General features: G+C 43.9%; 1 protein-coding gene across 1 annotated transcript; it reads left to right on the forward strand.

Annotated features, from left to right (window-relative positions):
- Window positions 1-273: 273 nt before the first annotated feature.
- LOC311102616 (1-phosphatidylinositol 4,5-bisphosphate phosphodiesterase beta-2-like) lies at window positions 274-23,131 on the forward strand (the record flags this gene model as incomplete). Its single annotated transcript, XM_084143983.1, has 32 exons — window positions 274-357; window positions 655-732; window positions 2,219-2,287; window positions 2,964-3,104; window positions 3,627-3,706; window positions 3,791-3,844; window positions 4,205-4,280; window positions 4,434-4,534; window positions 4,770-4,936; window positions 5,139-5,285; window positions 5,552-5,709; window positions 6,455-6,537; window positions 6,747-6,831; window positions 9,064-9,265; window positions 9,394-9,521; window positions 9,607-9,703; window positions 9,922-10,006; window positions 10,117-10,241; window positions 10,571-10,722; window positions 11,371-11,535; window positions 11,636-11,735; window positions 12,012-12,116; window positions 12,324-12,385; window positions 12,581-12,668; window positions 12,795-13,289; window positions 13,422-13,605; window positions 14,559-14,700; window positions 15,687-15,751; window positions 17,248-17,307; window positions 20,898-20,955; window positions 21,894-21,977; window positions 22,961-23,131. The coding sequence occupies 32 exons, from the start codon at window positions 274-276 to the stop codon at window positions 23,129-23,131; spliced, it is 3,891 nt and encodes a 1,296-aa protein (XP_084000109.1).
- Between the last annotated feature and the right edge of the window lie 50 nt (window positions 23,132-23,181).

Below are 23,181 nucleotides of genomic sequence, written 5' to 3' on the forward strand. Positions count from 1 at the left end.
GTGTCACACTATTTAAGTGAGCTTTCCTGACCGCCCTTTCACCAAGTCAAATAATGTCATTTTTATTGTTGGACTCATTTGCAATGCATATTTGTTGGGGTGCCTCCTCCCTTGCCATCCCTACCGGTGACTGACTATAGCTACAGTACATCTCTCCAAGAGCACAGTGAGAGTACAGGTAGGGTTGGTCAGTCACTGGTCAGTGCCATGGTGTAGAGGGGTCACCTCCACCAGTCACACAACAGGAGAGGAGACAATAGAGGGACCAACACAATGGACAAGAGACGGTATAATCTGGAGCCACCTGAGGTCAAACTGTACTTGGTCAAAGGAGACAGGTTTACCAAATGGTCAGAGGTGAGTTGGCTACTCTTGAAAGTGCAGTAAATTCCTGGAGAAAATCTTCTATTGAAAACAAGTTAATTAGTTCACTTTGAATGAGAATCATAGAAAGATCTCTCTGAAATACATTACATTTACAAGACTCCATTGATGTAAAACATCCATTACAATTTACAGTGTTGCCTCTATAAATAATACAAGTTGTCTGTCCTCAAGACCATGTGCTATAGCTCTGTCACAAAATCAGTTGGGCCAAGTATAAATTCTGTGTAGAAGTTTGCAATATCTCAAAATGTCCTTCTCCTCAATCAGGACTCAACCAAGACTGTGCCTGTCACCATGAAGATGGACCCGAAGGGCTACTACCTCTATTGGACTAACCAAAGCAAGGTAAGATAACAGAAGTGACGTTGCACAATTAAATAATAACTGCCAAATAATTGGGTTACAGTGAGTAAATACTGCCACTTTATATAATCTGCCTGGTTGCTTAGTTGAGCAGTTTAGATCCTTATGTGTTGAATCCAGACCATGTGAAATGTGTTCTAGCTGCCTCAGACTCCACAGCTCTGGAATAGGGTCCGTCAGGCTGTGGGATGACCTAGAGCCTCAACCGCTTTAACCACAATGTACTGTATGTTAAGAGTGAATTAGATTTAACTGATGAATAGTTTAGAGCATTGCATTGCACCTCACAGTCCCAGCTGCCTCGTGGATTGTATTGATTGAAGCTGATGTGGGTTTTACCAGCCTGGTGCGCTGCAAAGATGAACTCAGAACAATGTTCACTGGGCTGATAGCTGCTTCTCACTCTCTTTACAGTAGCACTCTCTCTCCTTTCTTTCTTTCTTTCTTTCTTTCTTTCTTTCTTTCTTTCTTTCTTTCTTTCTCTCTCTCTCTCTCTCTCTCTCTCTCTCTCTCTCTCTCTCTCTCTCTCTCTCTCTCTCTCTCTCTCTCTCTCTCTCTCTCTCTCTCTCTCTCTCTCTCTCTCTCTCTCTCTCTCTCTCTCTCTCTCTCTCTCTCTCTCTCTCTCTCTCGTCTCTCCTCTCTCTCGGCAACTTCTGGTCTGCAGTACACTCTGATACCCACTGAGGCTTAAATACACACGTGTGCTTACAGTGTGGGAGCTCAAGCACTACTAGCGTGCATGATTCCATACAGAGTATTCATGCAAGTAATAGAAAAGCATATTACAGTTTCATATGGGTGCAGCCTATCTCTTGATGCAATCATAAAATAATTATTGTTTTATAATAGTCAGAAAGACATCTTTTTTTTTTCTCAGTATGCAATGGGTTCTACTATACACTGAGTGTACAAAACATTAAGGAAACCTGCTCTTTCAATGACAGACTGACCAGGTGAATCCAGGTGAAAGCGATGATCCCTTATTGATGTCACTTGTTAAATCCACTTCCATCAGTGTAGATGAAGGGGAGGATTTTTAAGCTTTGAGAGAATTGAGACATGGATTGTGTATGTGTTCCATTCAGAGGGTGAATGGGCAAGACAAAAGATTTAAGTGCCTTTGAACGGGGTATGGTAGTAGGTGCCAGGCGAACTTGTTTATGTCAAGAACTGCAATGCTGCTGAGTTTTTCACGCTCAACAGTTTCCTGTGTGTGTCAAGAATGGTCCACCACCCAAAGGACATCCAACCAACTTGACACAACTGTGGGAATCATTGCAGTCAACATGGGCCAGCATCTCTGTGGAATGCTTTTGACACATTGCAGAGTCCATGCCCCGATGAATTGAGGCTGTTCTGAATGCAAAAGGGGGGAGGGGGGGAGTGCAACTCAATATTAGGAAGGTGTCCTTAATGTTTTTTACACTCAGTGTACATTTGTTGTAATTGTATAATTCCCCATTCCTAGGAGACAGAGTTCCTGGATGTTGCGAACATCAGAGATACCAGATCAGGAAAATATGCAAAACTTCCTAAAGTGAGTCAGCAAAATCAGCAATAAACACAATGCCAGTGCACACACCGAGACACACACAGTGTTAGTGATGTGATTGCAGCCAAAGCGAGAGCCCAGCTGTGTGATTTCTATGCAGCAGATCCAGCTGTAGAGAGATTGAGTTTGACGGTTTTAATTTCTCCCACTGCTTTCTCCCACACTGATCTGTCTCCATAGAGAGTTTCAGTATGCAGCCATTACTCCCTACTACTGGGAGAGGTCACAGCTATTCCCTGGGGAATAAACTACATCATCCCCATAGCTGGTGTGCCATCTATCTATACAGTCTGTCTTATGTTCTGCCTACAAGGAGACCAGTTGCTCTTCTATAAGCCATGGATACTGTATCAAAACAAATGCTGTAGCATCATTGATCTGTTTGTACTGTAGTAGTTGAGGACATAGTAACTCCCCAGTTCCTCTGCTGAGCTGCTGCTTTCATGTTTCTCAGCTCTGGTCTGGAGTTTGCATGCATTGATTTGCCTACTCAGGTTTGAGCTCCCAGGCGTCCTGTGTATGGAAAACAGACACCAGGGTGCAGCAGGCCTCATTTCCCTCTCTCCAAACAGACATTGTGATAACATAAGAACATAGGAACAATTACTTGTGGTCACTGGAATGTAGGTTTTTTCAAATGTTTGTCCGTTCTCATCAACAGCACCCTAAAGTCAGGAATGTGTTCAACCTGGATTTTCCGAACAGCGACCATCTACTCAAAACCTTGACTGTTGTCACAGGCCCTGACATGGTGAATTTGACTTACCACAACTTCTTTGCTTACAAGGAGAAAGTGACACAGGTAATACACATTATAATCCTTACATCATTAAATCCTCTTTACATGGACTCATCACAGCAACATGACATAACCAGAGCTCATACTGCACATACTCTGTAACATAACTTCACATGTCATAAATATAAATCAAACATAATGAGATAGGTATGTAAATATGTAGAGTAAATGTGCCTATCAGCATCACCTTACCACCAACATTTGTTTAAGTGATATTAGTTGCCTGATTCCATACTGCCTCTGCAGCTCTAACCTTGCCCCAGGTCAACCACTAATATATAAGATTTAATTTCCACCACAAAGCAGCCTCTGTCCTTACCCTCTTTTTGAGTTTATGACTACAATATCCGGTTTTAATAAACTCTAATGAAAATAACAATTGATAGATAGTCGACATGCGTGATTCTCTCTTCCTGAAGCACTGATCAGTTCCATGCCCTCTAGTGGTCACAAATAAAACAGTATTATCAGGACAAGTAGTAACTCCAGACAGCAATTTCAAGCAGCTATGGTCTGATGTTATAGAACTGGGCTGCTGATATCCTGTCCATTGCTTACAACCCGTCGAGGAACAACGCATGCAGACAAGTCTTCATGGAGAAAATGTGAGTGGACATGATCCGTTCTCTCTCTATGTTGTTTGCCAGTAAATTATAATACTTTTTTTTTTTTAAACCTCTCCATCCTAGGTATGTTCGCATCTCTCTTCAGACCAATAAGGATGGCAAGATCCCTGTCAAAAAGTGAGTCACAGACAATGTCATGTAGAATTGGTTTAACACCTACACCTATCTAGAACCTAAAAGGGTTCTTCGGCTGGCCCCATAGGAGAACCCTTTGTAGAACACTTTTTGGTACTAGGTAGAACCCTTTTGGTTCCAGGTTGAACCCTTTTGGGTTCCAGGTAGAACCCTTTCCACAGAGGGTTCTACATGGAACCCAAAAGGGTTCTACCTGGAACCAAAAAGGGTTCTCCTATGGGAACAGCTGAAGAACCCTTTTGTAACCCTTTTATCTAAGAGTGTAGCACAACAGTTGAACAGATTCAGTAAATGTAAACTATATTCAAGCCTCTCATTAGTTGTCTTTATTACCATCCTCAGTATTTACAAGATGTTTCCAGCTGACAAAAAGAGGGTGGAGGGAGCTCTGTCTTCAGCACACCTCCCCAAAGGAAAGGTCAGAGAGAAACCCCTGTGTTTTTCAACAGTCACAATTCTGGGGTCTGCACCCATGTAGTCCTAGTACTTATCATAGTCCTTTTTAAAGGTGTGTCATGAAATATTTCCAGTAAAGTGTCATAATGTGAGAGGCTGTTGTGTGTTCTCTCAGGGTGACACTATGAAGCCGGACGTCTTCACTGAAGCTGCTTTCAAGCTCTTCCTGATGAGTCTTTGTCCCCGGCCTGAGATCTATGAGATCTTCACATCCTAGTAAGTAACATTCTAAAACATTCTAAATTAGAAATGAAAAGAGTGGTGTGATACTTGCCAATTGGAGAATACAGGCATGAGGTGATACCAGGTGTAATTGTCATCATGTTCTCCTCAACGGTTGGTCAGTTGGAGTGTCCAGCTCATGCATTGGTTCCCAGGCTCAGGGTTTGTCTGGGCCCTGGCTGATGTAAGATGCTGTTGATGTGATTGTCACGGCTGATTGTCCCTCCAGCTCTGCCAAGGCTAAGCCCTATATGACCAAGGAGAGCCTGGCCAAGTTCGTCAACGAAAAGCAGCGTGACTCCCGCCTCAACGAGGAGCTATTCCCCCGCTTCAGACCTGACCAGGTCAAGGCCCTTATCGAGAAGTATGAGCCCTGCTCCTCCAACGCCAACAGAGGTAAGAAACACATAGATACAGTCTGATTACTAAAGGACAGGAGAACAAACATAGAAGCCTAAATCATCACATTACTACTGTATGAGCCGATCTTCATCATTGACTACACTGTATTCCCAATTGTTACTGTATTCTAAATCCAGTGTTTTATAGAAGAGAGATGTGTAGCACTGTTATAATGTACAGGTATCTTATTCTACAGGTCAGATTTCTCCAGAAGGTCTGCTGTTCTACTTGTTGGGACCTGAGACATCTGTGGTCATACTGGACAAGCTGGCCAAGTGTCAGGACATGAGCCAACCGTTGCCCCACTACCTTATCAAGTCCTCCCATAACACATACCTGACAGGTGAGATGAGAACAGTCTTTAAACTATCACACATTTCAACACAGCTATGGTAAACCAGGTTTTATCAAAGGCTACTCAGAGCTATACAAATTGAAATGCCTATTTTTCTTCAGCAAATGTGAGCCCAGAGCTAGTAGTAGAAGCAATAGAAAGACAATGGCTGAATGATTATTGACAATCCTTTCTTATAGACTGTGGTTTTAATATGTCTTTGAGTGTCTCTAGAGTCCAAAATGACCCCCAAAAATGTTGTGATCCCTCCACAGCTGGTCAGTTTTCCGGTGTGTCGTCTCCAGAGATGTATCGCCAGTGTCTGCTGGCCGGCTGCCGCTGCCTGGAGCTGGATTGCTGGAAGGGAAAACCACCAGATGAGGAGCCTATCATCACCCACGGCTTCACCATGACAACTGAGATTCTGTTCAAGGTCAGGTGTCAGTCAGCCCTCATCTCTCAGTGCTAGACAGTGCAATAGTGCTGTAAACCAAATATTCATAAATGTTCAAAGGAATATGCAACCTATTTTTGTGGGGATTCTAGCCTTAGCCTCAATGCTAGAGAATAGTCCTACTGATCCAGTATGATGTGTGCCAACCAAATACAAAGCATCTAACTAAATGTACACCATTGACCCATTGTGACCACTGTTGCAGTCCCCATTAACACAGCCCTGATTCATTAAGACTCACAGACAACAGAGATAGTGTCACTAATGGCGGGCCCTGACTGTTACTGTTACACAACGGTAGTCCAGACCCAAGCACCTACAGTAACAGTGCCCCAGGAAGTGGCCCCTGCTTTATGTCTCACAGTGACAGCTTCCTTTGTGGCTCTGCAAGCAGGTGTCAATAGAGACACAGTGCAGTGTCATGTTGGGCCTGGGCACTGGAGCACGCGTGCAGCACAGCAGCCTCTGCACACCACACCACACATCCCCTGGGCCCCTCACTCAACACTGCCATTTAAGGGCACCCAGAGCTCCACTCTAACTGGCACACAGACCAAACCAAATGCCTCAGCATAGTTTACTGTCAAACACGGATTTCCTCCAGCCTTGATGATGTTTGGCTCTTTAGCTGGGTCTGATAGAGTTGTGTTGATACTACCAGTCATGCTGTGTGTCTACTTAGTATGTCCCAGAGTCCAGATTGGTCTGTTTGTCTGTGTGACAGGATGTGATTGAGGCCATCGCGGAAAGCGCCTTCAAGACCTCCCAGTACCCTGTCATCCTCTCCTTTGAGAACCATGTGGACTCGTAAGACAATACATTTCACTCATCTTTTCAAATTAAAAACATGCAGGTTTGGCGTTCACCATACCAAAAAAGCAATGCCCCTACTATCACAAACACTTATTTGGATGCTCTTCATAATATCATGTGACTATTTGTATAATATGATTGAGCCTGTAACCTGCATGTAGACAATAAGTGATTATCATTGAAGCTGTAATATGTTTTTCCAGGGTGAAGCAGCAGGAGAAAATGGCTAACTACTGTAAGACCATGTTTGGAGATATGCTGTTAACGGATCCTCTGGACAAGTACCCTGTGAGTGGGACTGTCTGTTAGGAACTGACAGGTCCTTTTGTCTCAGTCATAATTATTCATAGACAAGCCACATTACTTTTCATCTGTTGAACATAGTGTCCCTAAGAAGTTCACATGGTGTGCTGAGGCACCACTACAGCCTGAGGTTCGATCCGGGAGCACTGTAGGACGGGGTAGGGGAGGGTTTGGACGGTGAGCCTTTCCTTGGCTCATCGTGCTCTAGCGACTCCTTTTGACAGGGCCGGGCGCCTGCAAGCTGACTCCAGTCGTCAGTCGAGCGGTGTTCCCTCTGACACATTGGTGCTGCTGACATCCGGGTTAAGCGAGCAGTGTGATAAGAAGTAGGCGGCCAGGGGGGGCCATGTTTCGGAGGACGCATAACTTGATCTTTGCCTCTCCCGAGCCCTTTGAAGAGTTCCAGAGATGAGCCAAGGGACCTAATGCGAGGAGAAAACGGGGTAAAAATACCCTTGTGGCCATACCACCCTGAACACACCTGTTCAGGGTCGGGCCTGGTTAGTACCGCCTGGGAATACTAGGTGCCATAAGCTAAAAATTAAAATAAATAATAATAAGAAGTTCACATGGTCTATGTCCTCAGATTTTAGGTACATGAATTTAAAGACAGAACCTTCACCCTCACCACCTTTTCCTGTTTCACATTGCTACAGTGCCTTGCAAAAGTATTCATCCCCCTTGGCGTTTTTCCTATTTTGTTGCATTACAACCTGTAATTTCAATGGATTTCTATTAGGATGTCATGTAATGGACATACGCAAAATAGTCCAAATTGGTGAAGTGAAATGAAAAAAATAACTGATATAAAATAAATAACGGAAAAGTGGTGCGTGCATATGTATTCACCCCCTTTGCTATGAAGCCCCTAAATAAGATCTGGTGCAACCAATTACCTTCAGAAGTCACATAATTAGTTAAAGTCCACCTGTGTGCAATCTAAGTGTTGCATGATCTGTCACATGATCTCAGTATATATATACACCTGTTCTGAAAGGCCCCAGAGTCTGCAATACCACTAAGCAATGGGCACCACCAAGCAAGCTGCACCATGAAGACCAAGGAGCTCTCCAAACAGGTCAGGGACAAAGATGTGGAGAAGTACAGATCAGGGTTGGGTTATAAAAAAATATCCAAAACATTGAACATCCCACGGAGCACCGTTAAATCCATTATAAAAAAATTGAAAGAATATGGCACCACAACAAACCTGCCAAGAGAGGGCCGCCCACCAAAACTCACGGACCAGGCAAGGGCATTAATCAGAGAGGCAACAAAGAGACCAAAGATAACACTGAAGGAGCTGCAAAGCCCCACAGCGAAGATTGAAGTATCTGTCCATAGAACCACTTTAAGCCGTACACTCCACAGAGCTGGTCTTTACGGAAGAGATGGCAGAAAAAAGCCATTGCTTAAAGAAAAAAATAAGCAAACACATTTGGGAGACTCCCCAAACATATGGAAGAAGGTACTCTAGTCAGATGAGACTAAAATTTCGCTTTTTGGCCATCAAGGAAAATGCTATGTCTGGCGCAAACCCAACACCTCTCATCACCCAGAGAACACCATCCCCACAGTGAAGCATGGTGGTGGCAGCATCATGCTGTGGGGATGTTTTTCATCGGCAGGGACTGGGAAACTGGTCAGAACTGAAGGAATGATGGATGGCACTAAATACAGGGAAATTCTTGAGGGAAACCTGTTTCAGTCTTTCAGAGATTTGAGACTGGGATGGAGGTTCACCTTCCATCAGGACAATGACCCTAAGCATACTGCTAAAGCAACACTCAAGTGGCTTAAGGGGAAACATTTAAATGTCTTGGAATGGCCTAGTCAAAGCCCAGACCTCAACCAATTGAGAATCTGTGGTATGACTTAAAGATTGCTGTACACCAGCGGAACCCATCCAACTTGAAGGAGCTGGAGCAGTTTTGCCTTGAAGAATGGACAAAATACCCAGTGGCTAGATGTGCTAAGCTTATAGAGAGATACCCCAAGAGACTTGCAGCTGTAATTGTAATCTTATGGGCCTCTGTGGCCTTCTAAACTGATTTATGTGTTAAGCTAACCTATATTTACCTTCCCAGAACAGAGCACAAGTGTGTGTGTTACCTCCTGAGTGTGTGTGCGTGTGTGCGTGTGCATGCATGCATGTGCCTGCGTGCCTGGCCTCCTTCCCTGAAGTGTGTTTTCTCCCCTGTGTGTGTGACTGAGCAGCTGAAGCCAGGCCTGCAGATCCCCAGCCCAGCAGAGCTCATGGGGAAGATCCTGATCAAGAACAAGAAGGGCAGCCATGGGAAGCCCAGCCAGACCAGCCCCAAGAAGACAGAAGGATCAGAGCAGCCTATAGTCACAGCTAGCGCTGGCCAGGAGCCCAACCAGACAGGCCCTTCTAACCCTGAGGGCCAGTGTGTGACTGGTGTGTAAAACAGGACACAAACCAAACCAAATGACATTGTATTGTGGTTGTACTGTATTAATCCTCCAGATTATGTTGCAGCCACATTTTTGTAGTAAGTATTGAAGCTGTATGTGTCTTGTGTCTAGAAGGGGAGGTGACCATGACCGGGGAGGAGGTGACCATGACTGGGGAGGAGGTGACCATGATCGATGACCATGAAGAACAGCAGGAGGATGAAGACCAGGATGAGGAGAAGATGAAGAACTCGGACGAGGTATGGCAAGATGGTGTTTTTAAGCCTCTTTCTATGTCAGTAGATGTTTCAGACAGGAGCTAACTTCCTGTCTATCCTCCTATAGGGTACAGCGGGACAGGAAGTGACAGCGTATGAGGAGATGTCTGCCATTGTCAACTACATCCAACCCACCAAATTCATCTCTTTTGATAACTCCCAAAGTTTGTTGTGATTTGTTGATGTTAAGTTGGGGAAGGGGTTAGATGAGGGTAACTTGTCCCGCTACAGAAATAAGAATGAGAGATGCAGTTTTAAAATAATAACCTTATATGATATAAAACTTTACACAAAGTAAATGTTATATTACTGTTTATCTAGTTGTTATTGCTGATGGAAACTAATATTCTGCATGATCACGCTCTCATTCTCCTGTGGACAGAGAAAAACAAGAGCTACCTCATCTCATCTTTTGTGGAGACCAAAGGGGAGAGTATGATCTCCAAGACTGCAGTGGAGTTTGTGGAGTATCCTTCATTAGCCCTGATTGAATTACTCTCAAATTGTAATACTAATAAATCATCATAATTTTCTGTCACACTTTGTGAATGTAAACTTCCTTAGCATGACAATCCAGATACAACAAGAGGCAGATGAGTAGGATTTACCCTAAAGGAACCAGAATGGACTCTTCCAACTACAGCCCTCAGCCCTTTTGGAACGCTGGCTGCCAGATGGTGGCGCTCAACTACCAAACTATGGGTAAAGCTATAACAGCTGTCTGGGATTGGTATTAGCTTATGGCTGACAAACTGGTGTGATAACGTCTGATTGTTCCCATTATTGTTGTTAGTCATGATAAGGCACAATTGTAGAGTTTGGTTATTGAAATTGTACTCTGAGTCGGGGAGTGAGTAGCGTTTCTTATATTCACCACTGCAGGTCAGTGTTGCACTGTTTTGAGTTGCACAATGCTCTACTGCACATGCCATAAAAAGACAGATCCATCTCACATTTGTGCTATATGCAGTAGTGAAGAACATGTTTTGACATTTTGAAATGTTCTGAAAATGTATTCCCCCCCCCCCCAGATTTCCCAATGCAGCACAACATGTCTCTATTTGAATTCAACGGGAGGACAGGCTACCTCCTCAAGCATGACCTCCTCCGTCGTAGTGACAAGAAGTTTGACCCCTACTGTGAAAGGATCGACACCATCGTGGCCAACACACTGACCATCAAGGCACGTTTACTCCAACCTCACAGAGAGAGCAGCAGACCTCAGCACTATTCAGTATTCTTGCTTCAGGTTTTGGTTGCAGGCATTTAAACAGTTCATAAAAAAAAATGATAGGACTAAAATGTGTGAGTTCTAATGTAATTATAGGACTGTTATGGTATTACCAAACTGCATTCTGGTTCATGGTGTAACTTTGGGAGAGCTGCTTCAGCTGGTTGTTTGTAGCTGGGGGCTACTTTCCTCCCACTTGTTTTGAGAGTAACATGCCCTTGGTCTCTCTCTCTCTCTCTCTCTCTCTCTCTCTCTCTCTCTCTCTCTCTCTCTCTCTCTCTCTCTCTCTCTCTCTCTCTCTCTCTCTCTCTCTCTCTCTCTCTCTCTCTCTCTCTCTCTCTCTCTCTCTCTCTCTCTCCTCTCTCTCTCTCTCCCTCTCTCTCTCTCTCTCTCTCTCTCTCTCTCTCTCTCTCTCTCTCTCTCTCTCTCTCTCTCTCTCTCTCTCTCTCTGTCTTGGCTGAATATGCCTGTCTGTTTTGTGATATGTATACAGGCCTGCTGTCAGCTGTATTTTCTTCCTTATTTACTGTAGGCCTACATGTGTTTCTAAAGGTTATAGTATACAGTACACTGTACATCCATGATCATAATTCCCTTCAGATCTACTCAGGCCAGTTCCTGTCAGACAAGAGTGTGAAGACAGGCGTAGAGGTAGAGATCATCGGGTTGCCAGGAGACCCCAAGAAGAAGTACCGGACCAAGTGGTCTCCCACACCAAACGCCATTAACCCAGTGTGGAATGAAGAACCCTTTGTTTTTGAGAAGGTATATTCATTCAATTTGTTCAACTATCATTTTTATAAGCTAACAAATTTGCCTTGTTGAATGCATGTCAGAAGGGTCAAGCGTGTTGTTATGTGGACAGATCCTGCTGCCTGACATGGCCTCACTCAGGGTCGTGGTTCACGAGGAAGGTGGGAAGTTTCTGGGCCACAGGATCATCCCCATCGAGGCCCTTCAGTCAGGTCCGTTTAATAACATAACCTTTCTCCTATGTGTAATAACACTGTTATTACTCTAGTAAAACCACAGCATTAACATGGTGTTGTGACAGTGTTAAGTGATTACAGCTTTACTACACAGATATAAGAGCAACGTCATGTAAAGTGTTACCTATTTCTACCTGGCTTTAAAACTGCACTTCTGCCCAGAATTCCAGAGCATGAGGCTGATTGAAGTAGACCTTGCGCCAGAAGGCTTCTGGCTCTGTCTGATTGATTCATGGGGTTTGTGCCCTGCAGGCTTCCAGCACATCTGTCTGCGCAGTGAGAGCAACATGCCGCTCACTCTGCCAGCTCTCTTTGTGTACATTGAGGTGAAGGACTACATCCCTGCTGCTTTTGCAGGTACAGTACAGTTACTTTCAGTTCCTATTTCCAGAAAACGCACCAAATCATTTTAATTAGCATGATTATGCCTAATTTGGCCAGGTAGGATTTAAGCCTATAGATGGTGTTTTAAGAGTCATTGATTTGTTTGGCGCTGAGTGACTGATTATGAAACAGGACTATAACGTGGTGTAATTTCTTCTGTATTGTCTTGTTCTCTCCCAGATTTCACAGATGCCTTATTCAACCCAACAAAGAATTCTGAGAAGACAACAAAGACAACAGAGGTAAATCAATTCCAAGACAGAGCTCATTGATCCACGTGAAAATGACATGTTTCACTCCCAAGGTCCTTATCCTTTTACAACAAAACATGTCCATAGTGAGATGCTTACTGAAAATGGCTTCAGTACTGAAAAGGGATTTGTGGTTTTATAATGTCTTTGTTAGGGGATTGATGGTCTTGTGCTCTGTTCCTGCAGTCATCAGCAGACTACATCTCCCCATACGAGATGCCCCTTGTTAACGTAATACCGACTGTGGGAGAGAAGGCTACATATCCAGAAACAGGTAATGGAGGCTGTTTCGCGTTGGGTAGGGCCAAGTTATCTATTCACTAGAGTTTGAGTGCAAAGTGTGTGAAAAATAATGTTGTTTTGTAATTCACTGAGCTCTTTGCCTATGCTGATTAACTAGAGCCTGAGACTAAAGCTTCCTCTCCAGTGGAGGAAGCTGATACTACTACTGGTACCCAGGATACTCCACCTACTCCTGAAGAGGCCCCTCCAGAGCCTGAACCCAACATGGATTCACCGTCACCCCCAAACACTGTCAGTGTGGAGGCTGAACCTGCTCCAATCATTCAGCCATCTGTTGTTGGCCCCATCCAGAGTGTAGAGCACGTTCCAGAGCCTGAGGACTTCCCTGATGACCCAGAGGCTGTCCTAGCCACAGAGTTGACCCCTGACCCTAAGGTTGACTCCACTACCTGTACAGACCCCAACAGTAACGTCGACCCCACCCCAAATGTTGACTCCACTCTAGATGTTAACTCCGATGTCGTCCCTACCCCTGATCCAGATGTTGAGTCCACTCCTGTTGCTGACCCTGCTGTGGCTCCTGTTCCTACATCTGAGCCCAGCTCATCCGATCCTGCACCTGAGGACTCCACTCCTCCAGAGGCCAATGAAGGTAACACCAGTGACTCTTCTGTGTCCAGAATATACTTTAAAAAATGAAATACATATATCAGCAAAAATAGGAGCAGTGTAAAATCTGACAACCTCCAACCAAATTGTCCCGTTTTCTCTTCTCCTCTTTTAGAGCCATCCACAGTTCCCTGTGAGGAGCTGCTACAGCACAAGAGCTTCCTGAAGGTTACTAAGAGACAGGAGAAAGACATGAAGGAGCTGGAGAAGAAGTTCCAGAAGAAAGGAGAGGAGCTGATCCAGAAATACAGCGACACCTTCAAAGCCCTCAAGAAGAAGAACTCCATGAAGAAAAAAGAGTAATGGAATACAGTCTTTTTATATTTTCTTTTAGCCTTGTGTTAGTTTTCGGACTCCTCAACAAGTTAATCTTATTCCCATCTCATCCACTAGGTGGTGGTGGCAGACACACCAATTGTAATGAACTTGTTTTTCTGTTGGCCAGTTTAATTAACAATAATTATATTTAGACCGATAATAATTAGTTTCAGGGAGATTTTGAATATTCCTTCGTTAATGTTATTTTTTTGGTAGAGCAATTAATGGAGCAATAATTATATCCTCTATGAAGAGATGCTTTTAACTAGCAAAGACTTACCCAGTGATCTTTCTTGGAAAAGCCATGATTATGCACTGTCAAAGTGCCAACCACATTATTGATATCTGGGACAGCAGTTTTTCCTGTGCTCGTATCCTGACCAGTTAAACTTGGGGCCCTGGTCAGGTCACATTATCAGGAAAAAAAAAACTACTTTATTTATTATTTTATTATGAACCTTTATTTTAACAGGGTGTCATATTGAGACCAAGTCTCTTTTTCGAATGATCCCTGCACAATACAAACACAAACATCAATACAAAACACAATAAAATACTAAATTACAAAACATGATAATGAAAAACAGCGATTAGCCATACTGCTGCTGGGATGAAGTAACAGACCTCCATGTGAGGCAGTGATGTGCAGAGGGCCTGGGAGATCCCATTAAGCCCCTTGAGCCCTTGGTAGATTCCCTGGTAGAGTCCCTGGTAGAGCCCCTGGTAAAGCCCCTGGTAGAGCCCCTGGTAGAGTCCCTGGTAGAGCCCCTGGTAGAGCCCCTGGTAGAGCCCTTGGTAGAGCCCCTGGTAGAGCCCTTGGTAGAGTCCCTGGTAGAGCCCTTGGTAGAGCCCCTGGTAGAGCCCCTGGTAGAGCCCCTGGTATGTCATGTCATGTCTAGTGCCTGGTCTCTGACGTTGTGACTGTGTCCCCCAGGGGAGGGGGTGAAACGGCAGAGCCCGGCCCCAGGATGGAGAGGGTAATGGAGCAGAAGGAGAGGCTGCAGGTGGAGCTCAGAGCTCTGTGGGTGGAGCAGTGTGATCAGCTGAAGAAGAGGAAGGAGCAGCATGCCACTGAGGTACAGTAAAGTACAGACCAACTCTACCTGCCAGAGTCGGTTTGATATTAAAGATATTATTGATAGTTCTTTGCATAAACATACTGTATACTCTTATTACTCTTACTCTTATCTGTATAGCACTTTGGGACATCTGCTGATGTAAAAAGGGCTTAATAGATACATTTGATTGATTGATTGATTATTCAAGGATGTCTTTCTTTTTACATTTCATCTATGTACTGGATAAGCAGTTGAGGTAAGATTCTGTTTAATCTCCACCACCATGCACCTAACCTCAGAGTGAATCTCACCTCCTGCCTTCAGCTGATGGCTGGGAGCTAGGCCTGTAGCACAGTATTGATTATCCATCACAGCCAGGTGCTCTTAGCATAAGCTCTGGATCTGCATCAGATAGAGGTCAATCAGGTAATTTTCTCTGGGTTGTGACCTCACCACTCAGGGAATAGACTCCCCTGGACTGGAAGTCCAATTGAGCATGTGACAGTAGAATCTCGTAGTCAGGTCTCAGCCAGTGTCACAGTCAGAATCACATTCAGCCAGAGTCATAGTCAGAATCACAATCAGCCAGAGTCACATTTAGAATCACATTCATTCAGTCACAGTCAGAATCACAATCAGCCAGTCACATTCATTCAGAGTCACATTCAGAATCACATTCAGTCAGTCACAGTCAGAATCACAATCAGCCAGAGTCACATTCAGAATCACATTAATTCAGAGTCACAGTCAGAATCACATTCAGCCAGAGCCACATTCAGAATCACATTCAGAGTCACATTCAGAATCACATTCATTCAGAGTGCATGCAAATTCATGGCAAAAGTTTTTTTTTTTTTTATATCTGAGTTTAACAGCATATACCGCATGATGTTTATCAGCTCTCTAACACATTTCAGGGGAGACTTCCACTAGGTCTGTTTTGCACTTGAGCTGCCACTTTGTCACTGACACATCCTGTTTCCTGTTTCCTGTGTGACTGACAGCGATTAGCCAAACTGTTGGAGATGGCCACAGAGAGACACATCAGTGAACTCAACACTCTGGAAAGGTGGGCCAACACACACATCACAGTAGACTTCTGCCTTCATAACTGCCAAAATAAAGGAAACACTTGAGTAAATTAGGGATACAAAGTATATTGAAAGCAGATGCTTCCACACAGGTGTGGTTCCTGAGTTAATTAAGCAATTAACATCCCATCATGCTTAGGGTCATGTATAAAAATGCCCAGTTGCCCATTATTTTGGCTACCATGGCTAGAAGAGATCTCAGTGACTTTGAAAGAGGGGTCTCAAAGGAGCATAGCGGGTTTAAAGGGTGTGTGTGTGTGTGTGTGTGTGTGTGTGTGTGTGTGTGTGTGAGAGAATGTGTATGTGTGTGTGTCAGTCACCAGATCTCAACCCAATTGAACACTTATGGGAGATTCTGGAGCGGCACCTGAGACAGTGTTTTCCACCACCATCAACAAAACATGGTGGTATTTCTCGTGGAAGAAATTGAGTTCCAGACACTTGTAGAATCTATGCCAAGACGAATTGAAACTGTTCTGGGGGCTCGTGGTGGCCCAACGCCTTATTAAGACACTTTGTGTTGGTGTTTCCTTTATTTTGGCAGTGACTTGTATGTGCGCCTGTGAGTCTGTGTAAAGCATGTGTGTGCATGTGTGTGTTAGACAGGGAACGTATTTGACCTTTTGCAAAGACAATAACTGAAGTAATAAATGAGTCACCCATCCTTGCAGGTTATTCAGTGTCCTCGGGCGGCTTATGGTGGTCTGAAGTGTGTGGGTGTTTGAGTGTGTGTGTATGAGAGAGAGAGAAAGACTGTGTCTATATCTGTGTGAGTGTGTGCGTGTGTGTGTGTGTATGCGAGAGAGCGAGTGTGAGTGAGTGTGTGTATGTGTATGAGAAAGAGAGTGTGTGTGTGTGAGTGTGTGTGTGTATGAGAAAGAGGCCCCGTGTAGCTCAGTTGGTAGAGCATGCCGCTTGTAACGCCAGGGTTGTGGGTTCGTTTCCCACGGGGTGCCAGTGTGAAAATGTATGCACTCACTAACTGTAAGTCGCTCTGGATAAGAGCGTCTGCTAAATGACTCAAATGTAATGTAAATGTAAAGAGAGAGAGTGTGTGTGTGTGAGAAAGCGACTGTGTGTGAGTGTTATCCAGTGTTCCCAGCAGGCAGATGGTTATCTAAGGCCTGCCAGTAGCCACAAGGTGATCAAACAGCAGTATGAGGGATAAGAAAGCATTTTTACATTTACATTTGAGTCATTTAGCAGACGCTCTTATCCAGAGCGACTTACAGTTAGTGAGTGCATACATTTTTCATACATTTTTAATTTTTTTTAAAGCCTCTGTTTTAACTCATCAGACACTGGACTACTTTATTTACCCCTTTTCACTTACAAAATATGAACTGGAACAAGGTCATGTAGCATGAGTCATTTTTTTGAATGGGAGTTTTCATGTAATGGGTTGAGTGAGGCTTTCACTTGAATGGCCTCAAAATCCCCCCCAGTGACATGCGTTCTCTGTTTCCTCCCCAAGTGAATCCAAGGAGACAAAGAAGAAAGGGCAGTCAAAGCGCTCAGGTTCAGACAAGGCAAGGTGAGCTGAATGTGTGCTTATGGAATCACATAAAAGGCCGCTCTTTTTACTCATTGATTTTCTCATTGTTCGATGTACTGGTACAGTACAAACAGTACAGGGTTCAAGGTTCAAGGTTAATGTTTTACTGTCACGTGCACAAGTATAGTGAAATGCCTTTCTTGCAAGCTCCATACCCAACAATGCAGGAATCCATGTAGCATTACAAATAACATAAGGTAGAACAAAAACACACAATAAATAAAAATAATAAGATAACATAAGAAGAACACAAGAAATGAAGACGCTATTTACAGGGTCAGTTCCAGCACCATACAGTGAGGGAAAAAAGTATTTGATCCCCTGCTGATTTTGTACGTTTTCCCACTGACAAATAAAGTATCAGTCTATAATTTTAATGGTAGGTTTATTTGAACAGTGAGAGACAGAATAACAACAACAAAAATCCAGAAAAACGCATGTCAAAAATATTATAAATTGATTTGCATTTTAATGAGGGAAATAAGTATTTGACCCCTCTGCAAAACATGACTTAGTACTTGGTGGCAAAACCCTTGTTGGCAATCACAGAGGTCAGACGTTTCTTGTAGTTGGCCACCAGGTTTGCACACATCTCAGGAGGGATTTTGTCCCACTCCTCTTTGCAGATCTTCTCCAAGTCATTAAGGTTTCAAGGCAGACGTTTGGCAACTCGAACCTTCAGCTCCCTCCACAGATTTTGTATGGGATTAAGGTCTGGAGACTGGCTAGGCCACTCCAGGACCTTAATGTGCTTCTTCTTGAGCCACTCCTTTGTTGCCTTGGCTGTGTGTTTTGGGTCAATGTCATGCTGGAATACCCATCCACGACCCATTTTCAATGCCCTGGCTGAGGGAAGGAGGTTCTCACCCAAGATTTGACGGTACATGGCCCTGTCCATCGTCCCTTTGATGTGGCGAAGTTGTCCTGTCCCCTTAGCAGAAAAACACCCCCAAAGCATAATGTTTCCAGCTCCATGTTTGACGGTGGGGATGGTGTTCTTGGGGTCATAGGCAGCATTCCTCCTCCTCCAAACACGGTGAGTTGAGTTGATGCCAAAGAGCTCAATTTTGGTCTCATCTGACCACAACACTTTCACCCAGTTCTCCTCTGAATCATTCAGATGTTCATTGGCAAACTTCAGACGGCCCTGTATATGTGCTTTCTTGAGCAGGGGGACCTTGCGGGCGCTGCAGGATTTCAGTCCTTCACGGCGTAGTGTGTTACCAATTGTTTTCTTGGTGACTATGGTCCCAGCTGCCTTGACATTATTGACAAGATCCTCCCGTGTAGTTCTGGGCTGATTCCTCACCGTTCTCATGATCATTGCAACTCCACGAGGTGAGATCTTGCATGGAGCCCCAGGCCGAGGGAGATTGACAGTTATTTTGTGTTTCTTCCATTTGCGAATAATCGCACCAACTGTTGTCACCTTCTCACCAAGCTGCTTGGCGATGGTCTTGTAGCCCATTCCAGCCTTGTGTAGGTCTACAATCTTGTCCCTGACATCCTTGGAGAGCTCTTTGGTCTTGGCCATGGTGGAGAGTTTGGAATCTGATTGATTGATTGATTGCTTCTGTGGACAGGTGTCTTTTATACAGGTAACAAACTGAGATTAGGAGCACTCCCTTTAAGAGTGTGCTCCTAATCTCAGCTCGTTACCTGTATAAAAGACACCTGGGAGCCAGAAATCTTTCTGATTGAGAGGGGGTCAAATACTTATTTCCCTCATTTAAAATGCAAATCAATTAATAACATTTTGTTGTTGTTATTCTGTCTCTCACTGTTCAAATAAACCTACCATTACAATTATAGACTGATTATGTCACGCCCTGACATAGAGATCTCTAGTTGGTTTGGTCAGGGTGTGCATATCTATGTGTAGATCTAGTATGTGTAGATCTATGTTGGCCGGGTGTGGCTCCCAATCAGAGGCAGCTGTCGATCGTTGTTTCTGATTGGGGATCATACTTAGGCAGCCATTTTGCCTACCTATGTTGTGGGATCTTGTTTCTGGTTTGGCTTGTTTATGTTTAGCCTTTTGAACTTCATGTTACGTTGCTTTTGTTGTTTTGTCGGTGTTTAATATAATAAACGACTATGTACGCATACCACGCTGCACCTTGGTCCAATCCTTTACTCAACGAACGTGACAGATCATTTCTTTGTCAGTGGGCAAACGTACAAATTCAGCAGGGGATCAAATCCTTTTTTCCCTCACTGTATATACAATGTGCAGGGATAGGTGGTGGTAGGGTTAGATATGTATAGGGGTAAGGTGACTAGGCATCAGGATATATGAAAAACAGAGTAGTAGCAGCGTAAATTATGATTGTATGTGAGTGTGTGTGCATGTGTGTAGAGCACAGGAGGTTGGTGGCACCTTAATTGGGGAGGACAGGCTTGTGGTAATGGCTGGAGCGGAATCACGTTCATCCACCTCTGGCCTGCTAGCTCCCCTACCTCTACGGAAGCACAGTTCCCGCTCAGCCCAGTCAAAGCTATTCGCTGCTCTGGCACCCCAATGGTGGAACAAGCTCCCCCACGACGCCAGGACAGCGGATTCACTGACCACCTTCCGGAGACATTTGAAACCCTACCTCTTTAAGGAATACCTGAAATAGTATAACAGTAATCCTTCTACCCCCCCCCCCCCTCCCCCCTCCCCACATAAATAAAATAAAAATAAAAGGGACTGGTAGTCCCACTGGCTATCCTAAGTTGAATGCACCAATTTGTAAGTCGCTCTGGATAAGAGCGTCTGCTAAATGACTTAAATGTAAATGTAAATGTAATCAGTGGAATGGTATCAAATACATCAAACACATGGTTTCCATGTGGTAGATGCCATTCCATTTGCCCTGTTCCGGACATTATTATGAGCCTTCCTCTCCTCAGCATCCCCCTGTGGTGTAGAGTCAGTATAAATGTGTGTGCATGTTATGTGTGTGTTGGAGTGTCAGTGTGGGTGAGTGTGTAGAGTCCTGTGAGTCTGCATAGAGACAGTGCAATTTTTTAAATAAAATACATGCGTCAACTCAGATAACCTGTGTAGCGATTCTGTTAGCTTTTTAGCAGTCTTATGGCTTTGGGATAGAAGTTGTTCAGGAGCCTGTTGGTGTCAGACTTGATGCACCGGTACCGCTTGCCATGCGGAAGCAGAGAGAACAGTCTATGGCTTGGGTGGCTGGAGTCTTTAACAATTTTACGGGCCTTCCTTTCACACCACCTTGTATAGAGGTTCTGAATGGCAGGGAGCTCGGCCCCAGTGATGTACTGGGCTGTCCGCACCACCCTCTGTAGCGCCATGCGATCGAGTATGGTGCTGTCGCCATACCAAGCAGTGATGCAGCCAGTCAAGATGATCTCAATGGTGCAGCTGTAGAACTTTTGGAGGATTTGAGGGCCCATGCCAAACCTTTTCATATACAGAGCTTTAAATGCAGGTTGGAAAGCAAAATTGCTTCCACGTGGCAGAGTGCTGCTGTGTTCTGAGTTGGAACAACTTTGTCATAGACATAGACTACATAGTTTAATGGTAACATAATGTATATATCTTTCTCTATACTTAGGCTGAAAAGGGCAATGAGCGTGGACCTGGCTGAGGAGGCTGTCCAGACTGATACAGTGGTAAGTATATTCCTTTTGAGTTCAAATAGAACCGGCAATTATAGATGTCTCAGGTCTATTACTTTAATGGCAACACATGGATGTACACGTGTCTCTGTAATTATTGCAGTACTTTCCACATACGTATAGAGAAATTCACATGATTTTCATTCTCATTTGTCCATCTACTGTGGTAGACTGGGAGAGTAACTATGGTTACACTGAGCAAAGAGCTTTTACAGAAGTGTACCGTACACAAAAGTGTCTGATTCATTAACATGACCACCCTTTCTGTTTACACACACTCCCACTCACACGTGCAAATGCTCTCTCTCTCTCACACAAAAAAAGAACTCACACATACACACACACACACATTGAGTTGAGTGAGGAGCAGAGCACTCACTCACCTCAGAGTGAGGAAGGGGCACATGTGGAGTGGAGAGATGACTCACTGAGAGAGAGAGGGGGTGTTGTTCTCCTCAGCTGTTTACCATGTTGGCTCATCAGGAGTCATCCCAACTGCATCACAAGCACATCACTTATACTCTGCTCCTTACACACCAGTTCAACCAGGTTGATCTGAACACCTCAACAAAGGAGGGTTTAAAAGCATATTTTATGAAGTGTTTTGGCTCTTTCATGAATCTCTGAGAGGGGTTATGATGTGATAACATCTTTGGTCAACCCAGCTTGTAGCTAATGTTTCACAGTGTAAGGAGCACTTGATGGAATTGGTCAAGTCCAATATGTTGTGACCCGACAGTATTGATCTCCTCTCAGGTTGCACCTCCTGGGTTTACTGTACCAGACACCTCACACTGTCGCTCTCTCCTCATCTCTCTCTCTGTCTCTCTCTCTCATACTCTTCATGTCCTTCAAGCATTTACGCTTGCTTGGCGAACACACACAGCCATACAAAGCCTCTGCTCTTATGTGTTGGTACTGTATTCTTCTAGTCCACAGACAGCAGTCCTCAGCAGGATGCTCTGGTGAAGAGACAAACGACCACACTGGACGAGATCAAATGCCTGGCCAATCAGGTACTGTAAACAAACAAACTAACACACACACACACACCAGACCTGGGTTCAAATACTATTTCAATTAATGTAATGACTTTCACATATATTTCAAAGTAAGTATTCATATTTTTGGGGTTGAAAATATAAGCAGTTGAATATTGGAATGTATTTGGAAATACACTTGGAAAGCATTGTCATCTTTCTGAATATACTCAATTACACAGAGTATTTTCTAATACAAACAAATAGTCCCATGCATTTGAACCCAGGTCCTAGGAGTATTTGAAATAATGTATTAAGTAAGTATTTGAAAATATTTTCAAATAGTAGGCTATTTATAGGAAATTATTTGAAAATACTTTAAAATACTTCCAATAGAAGTAGTTGATGTGGGCCACATTATTAGAAAATACTAAAATATACAGAAAGTAAGTATTTAAATAACAAATAATCAAATATACATGCATTTGAACCCAGGTCTGACACACACACACGCAAACGCACTCGCACATACACACACCTGTCCGCACATATCCGTAGGTATGCATGGAAATAAAGTGGAGATTGTCATAAATGTTATTTCAAGAGAATGGCCATCCAGGCCAATCACCATCCAATACGTAAATGAGCTAACATGTAATGACGCATGATGTATACAGTTTTATCTTCAGCATGCACAGAACAGGTCCTATAAGCCTACTGGTAGACTAATGACACATTTGGTTAAATCTAACTTGTGTTAGATACAGTATAGTTCAGATATTGATGTGTGAACATTGTATGGAATCTTTTCTTTGATGAACGTATAGATTACACAGTAGATATTCCAGTTGTCCATGCCTCCAAAATGAAAGAAATGGATGCAGAGGTCATCCACCTTGCCCTTTGGATAACATATAAATCTATAAAGGATAATTATACAGTGCAAATAGAGGCCTTTTCAACTCTCACCTCTTCCTCTCACCCACTCTCTCTGACCTCTCACCTCCACCTAACTGCAGCTCAATCAGGAGGCCCTGGCGGAGTACGAGAGGAAGATTAGGTCACTTCCTGTTGATCTGCGGGAGGCTGTGAACCTGTGTGTGGGGGCCCACTTCCCTGAGCAGGTAGACCAGGCTGGGGAGAAGCAGCAGGACGGAGTGGGCTTCTATGGAAATGTCTTCCTGGGATAGACATGCTCCAGGACCTTTCTCCTTTCCTTCCTCTGTATGTGGTTAATATC

This window comes from Coregonus lavaretus, assembly GCF_964263955.1.
Source record: "Coregonus lavaretus genome assembly, chromosome: 27".
Classification (NCBI taxonomy): domain Eukaryota; kingdom Metazoa; phylum Chordata; class Actinopteri; order Salmoniformes; family Salmonidae; genus Coregonus; species Coregonus lavaretus.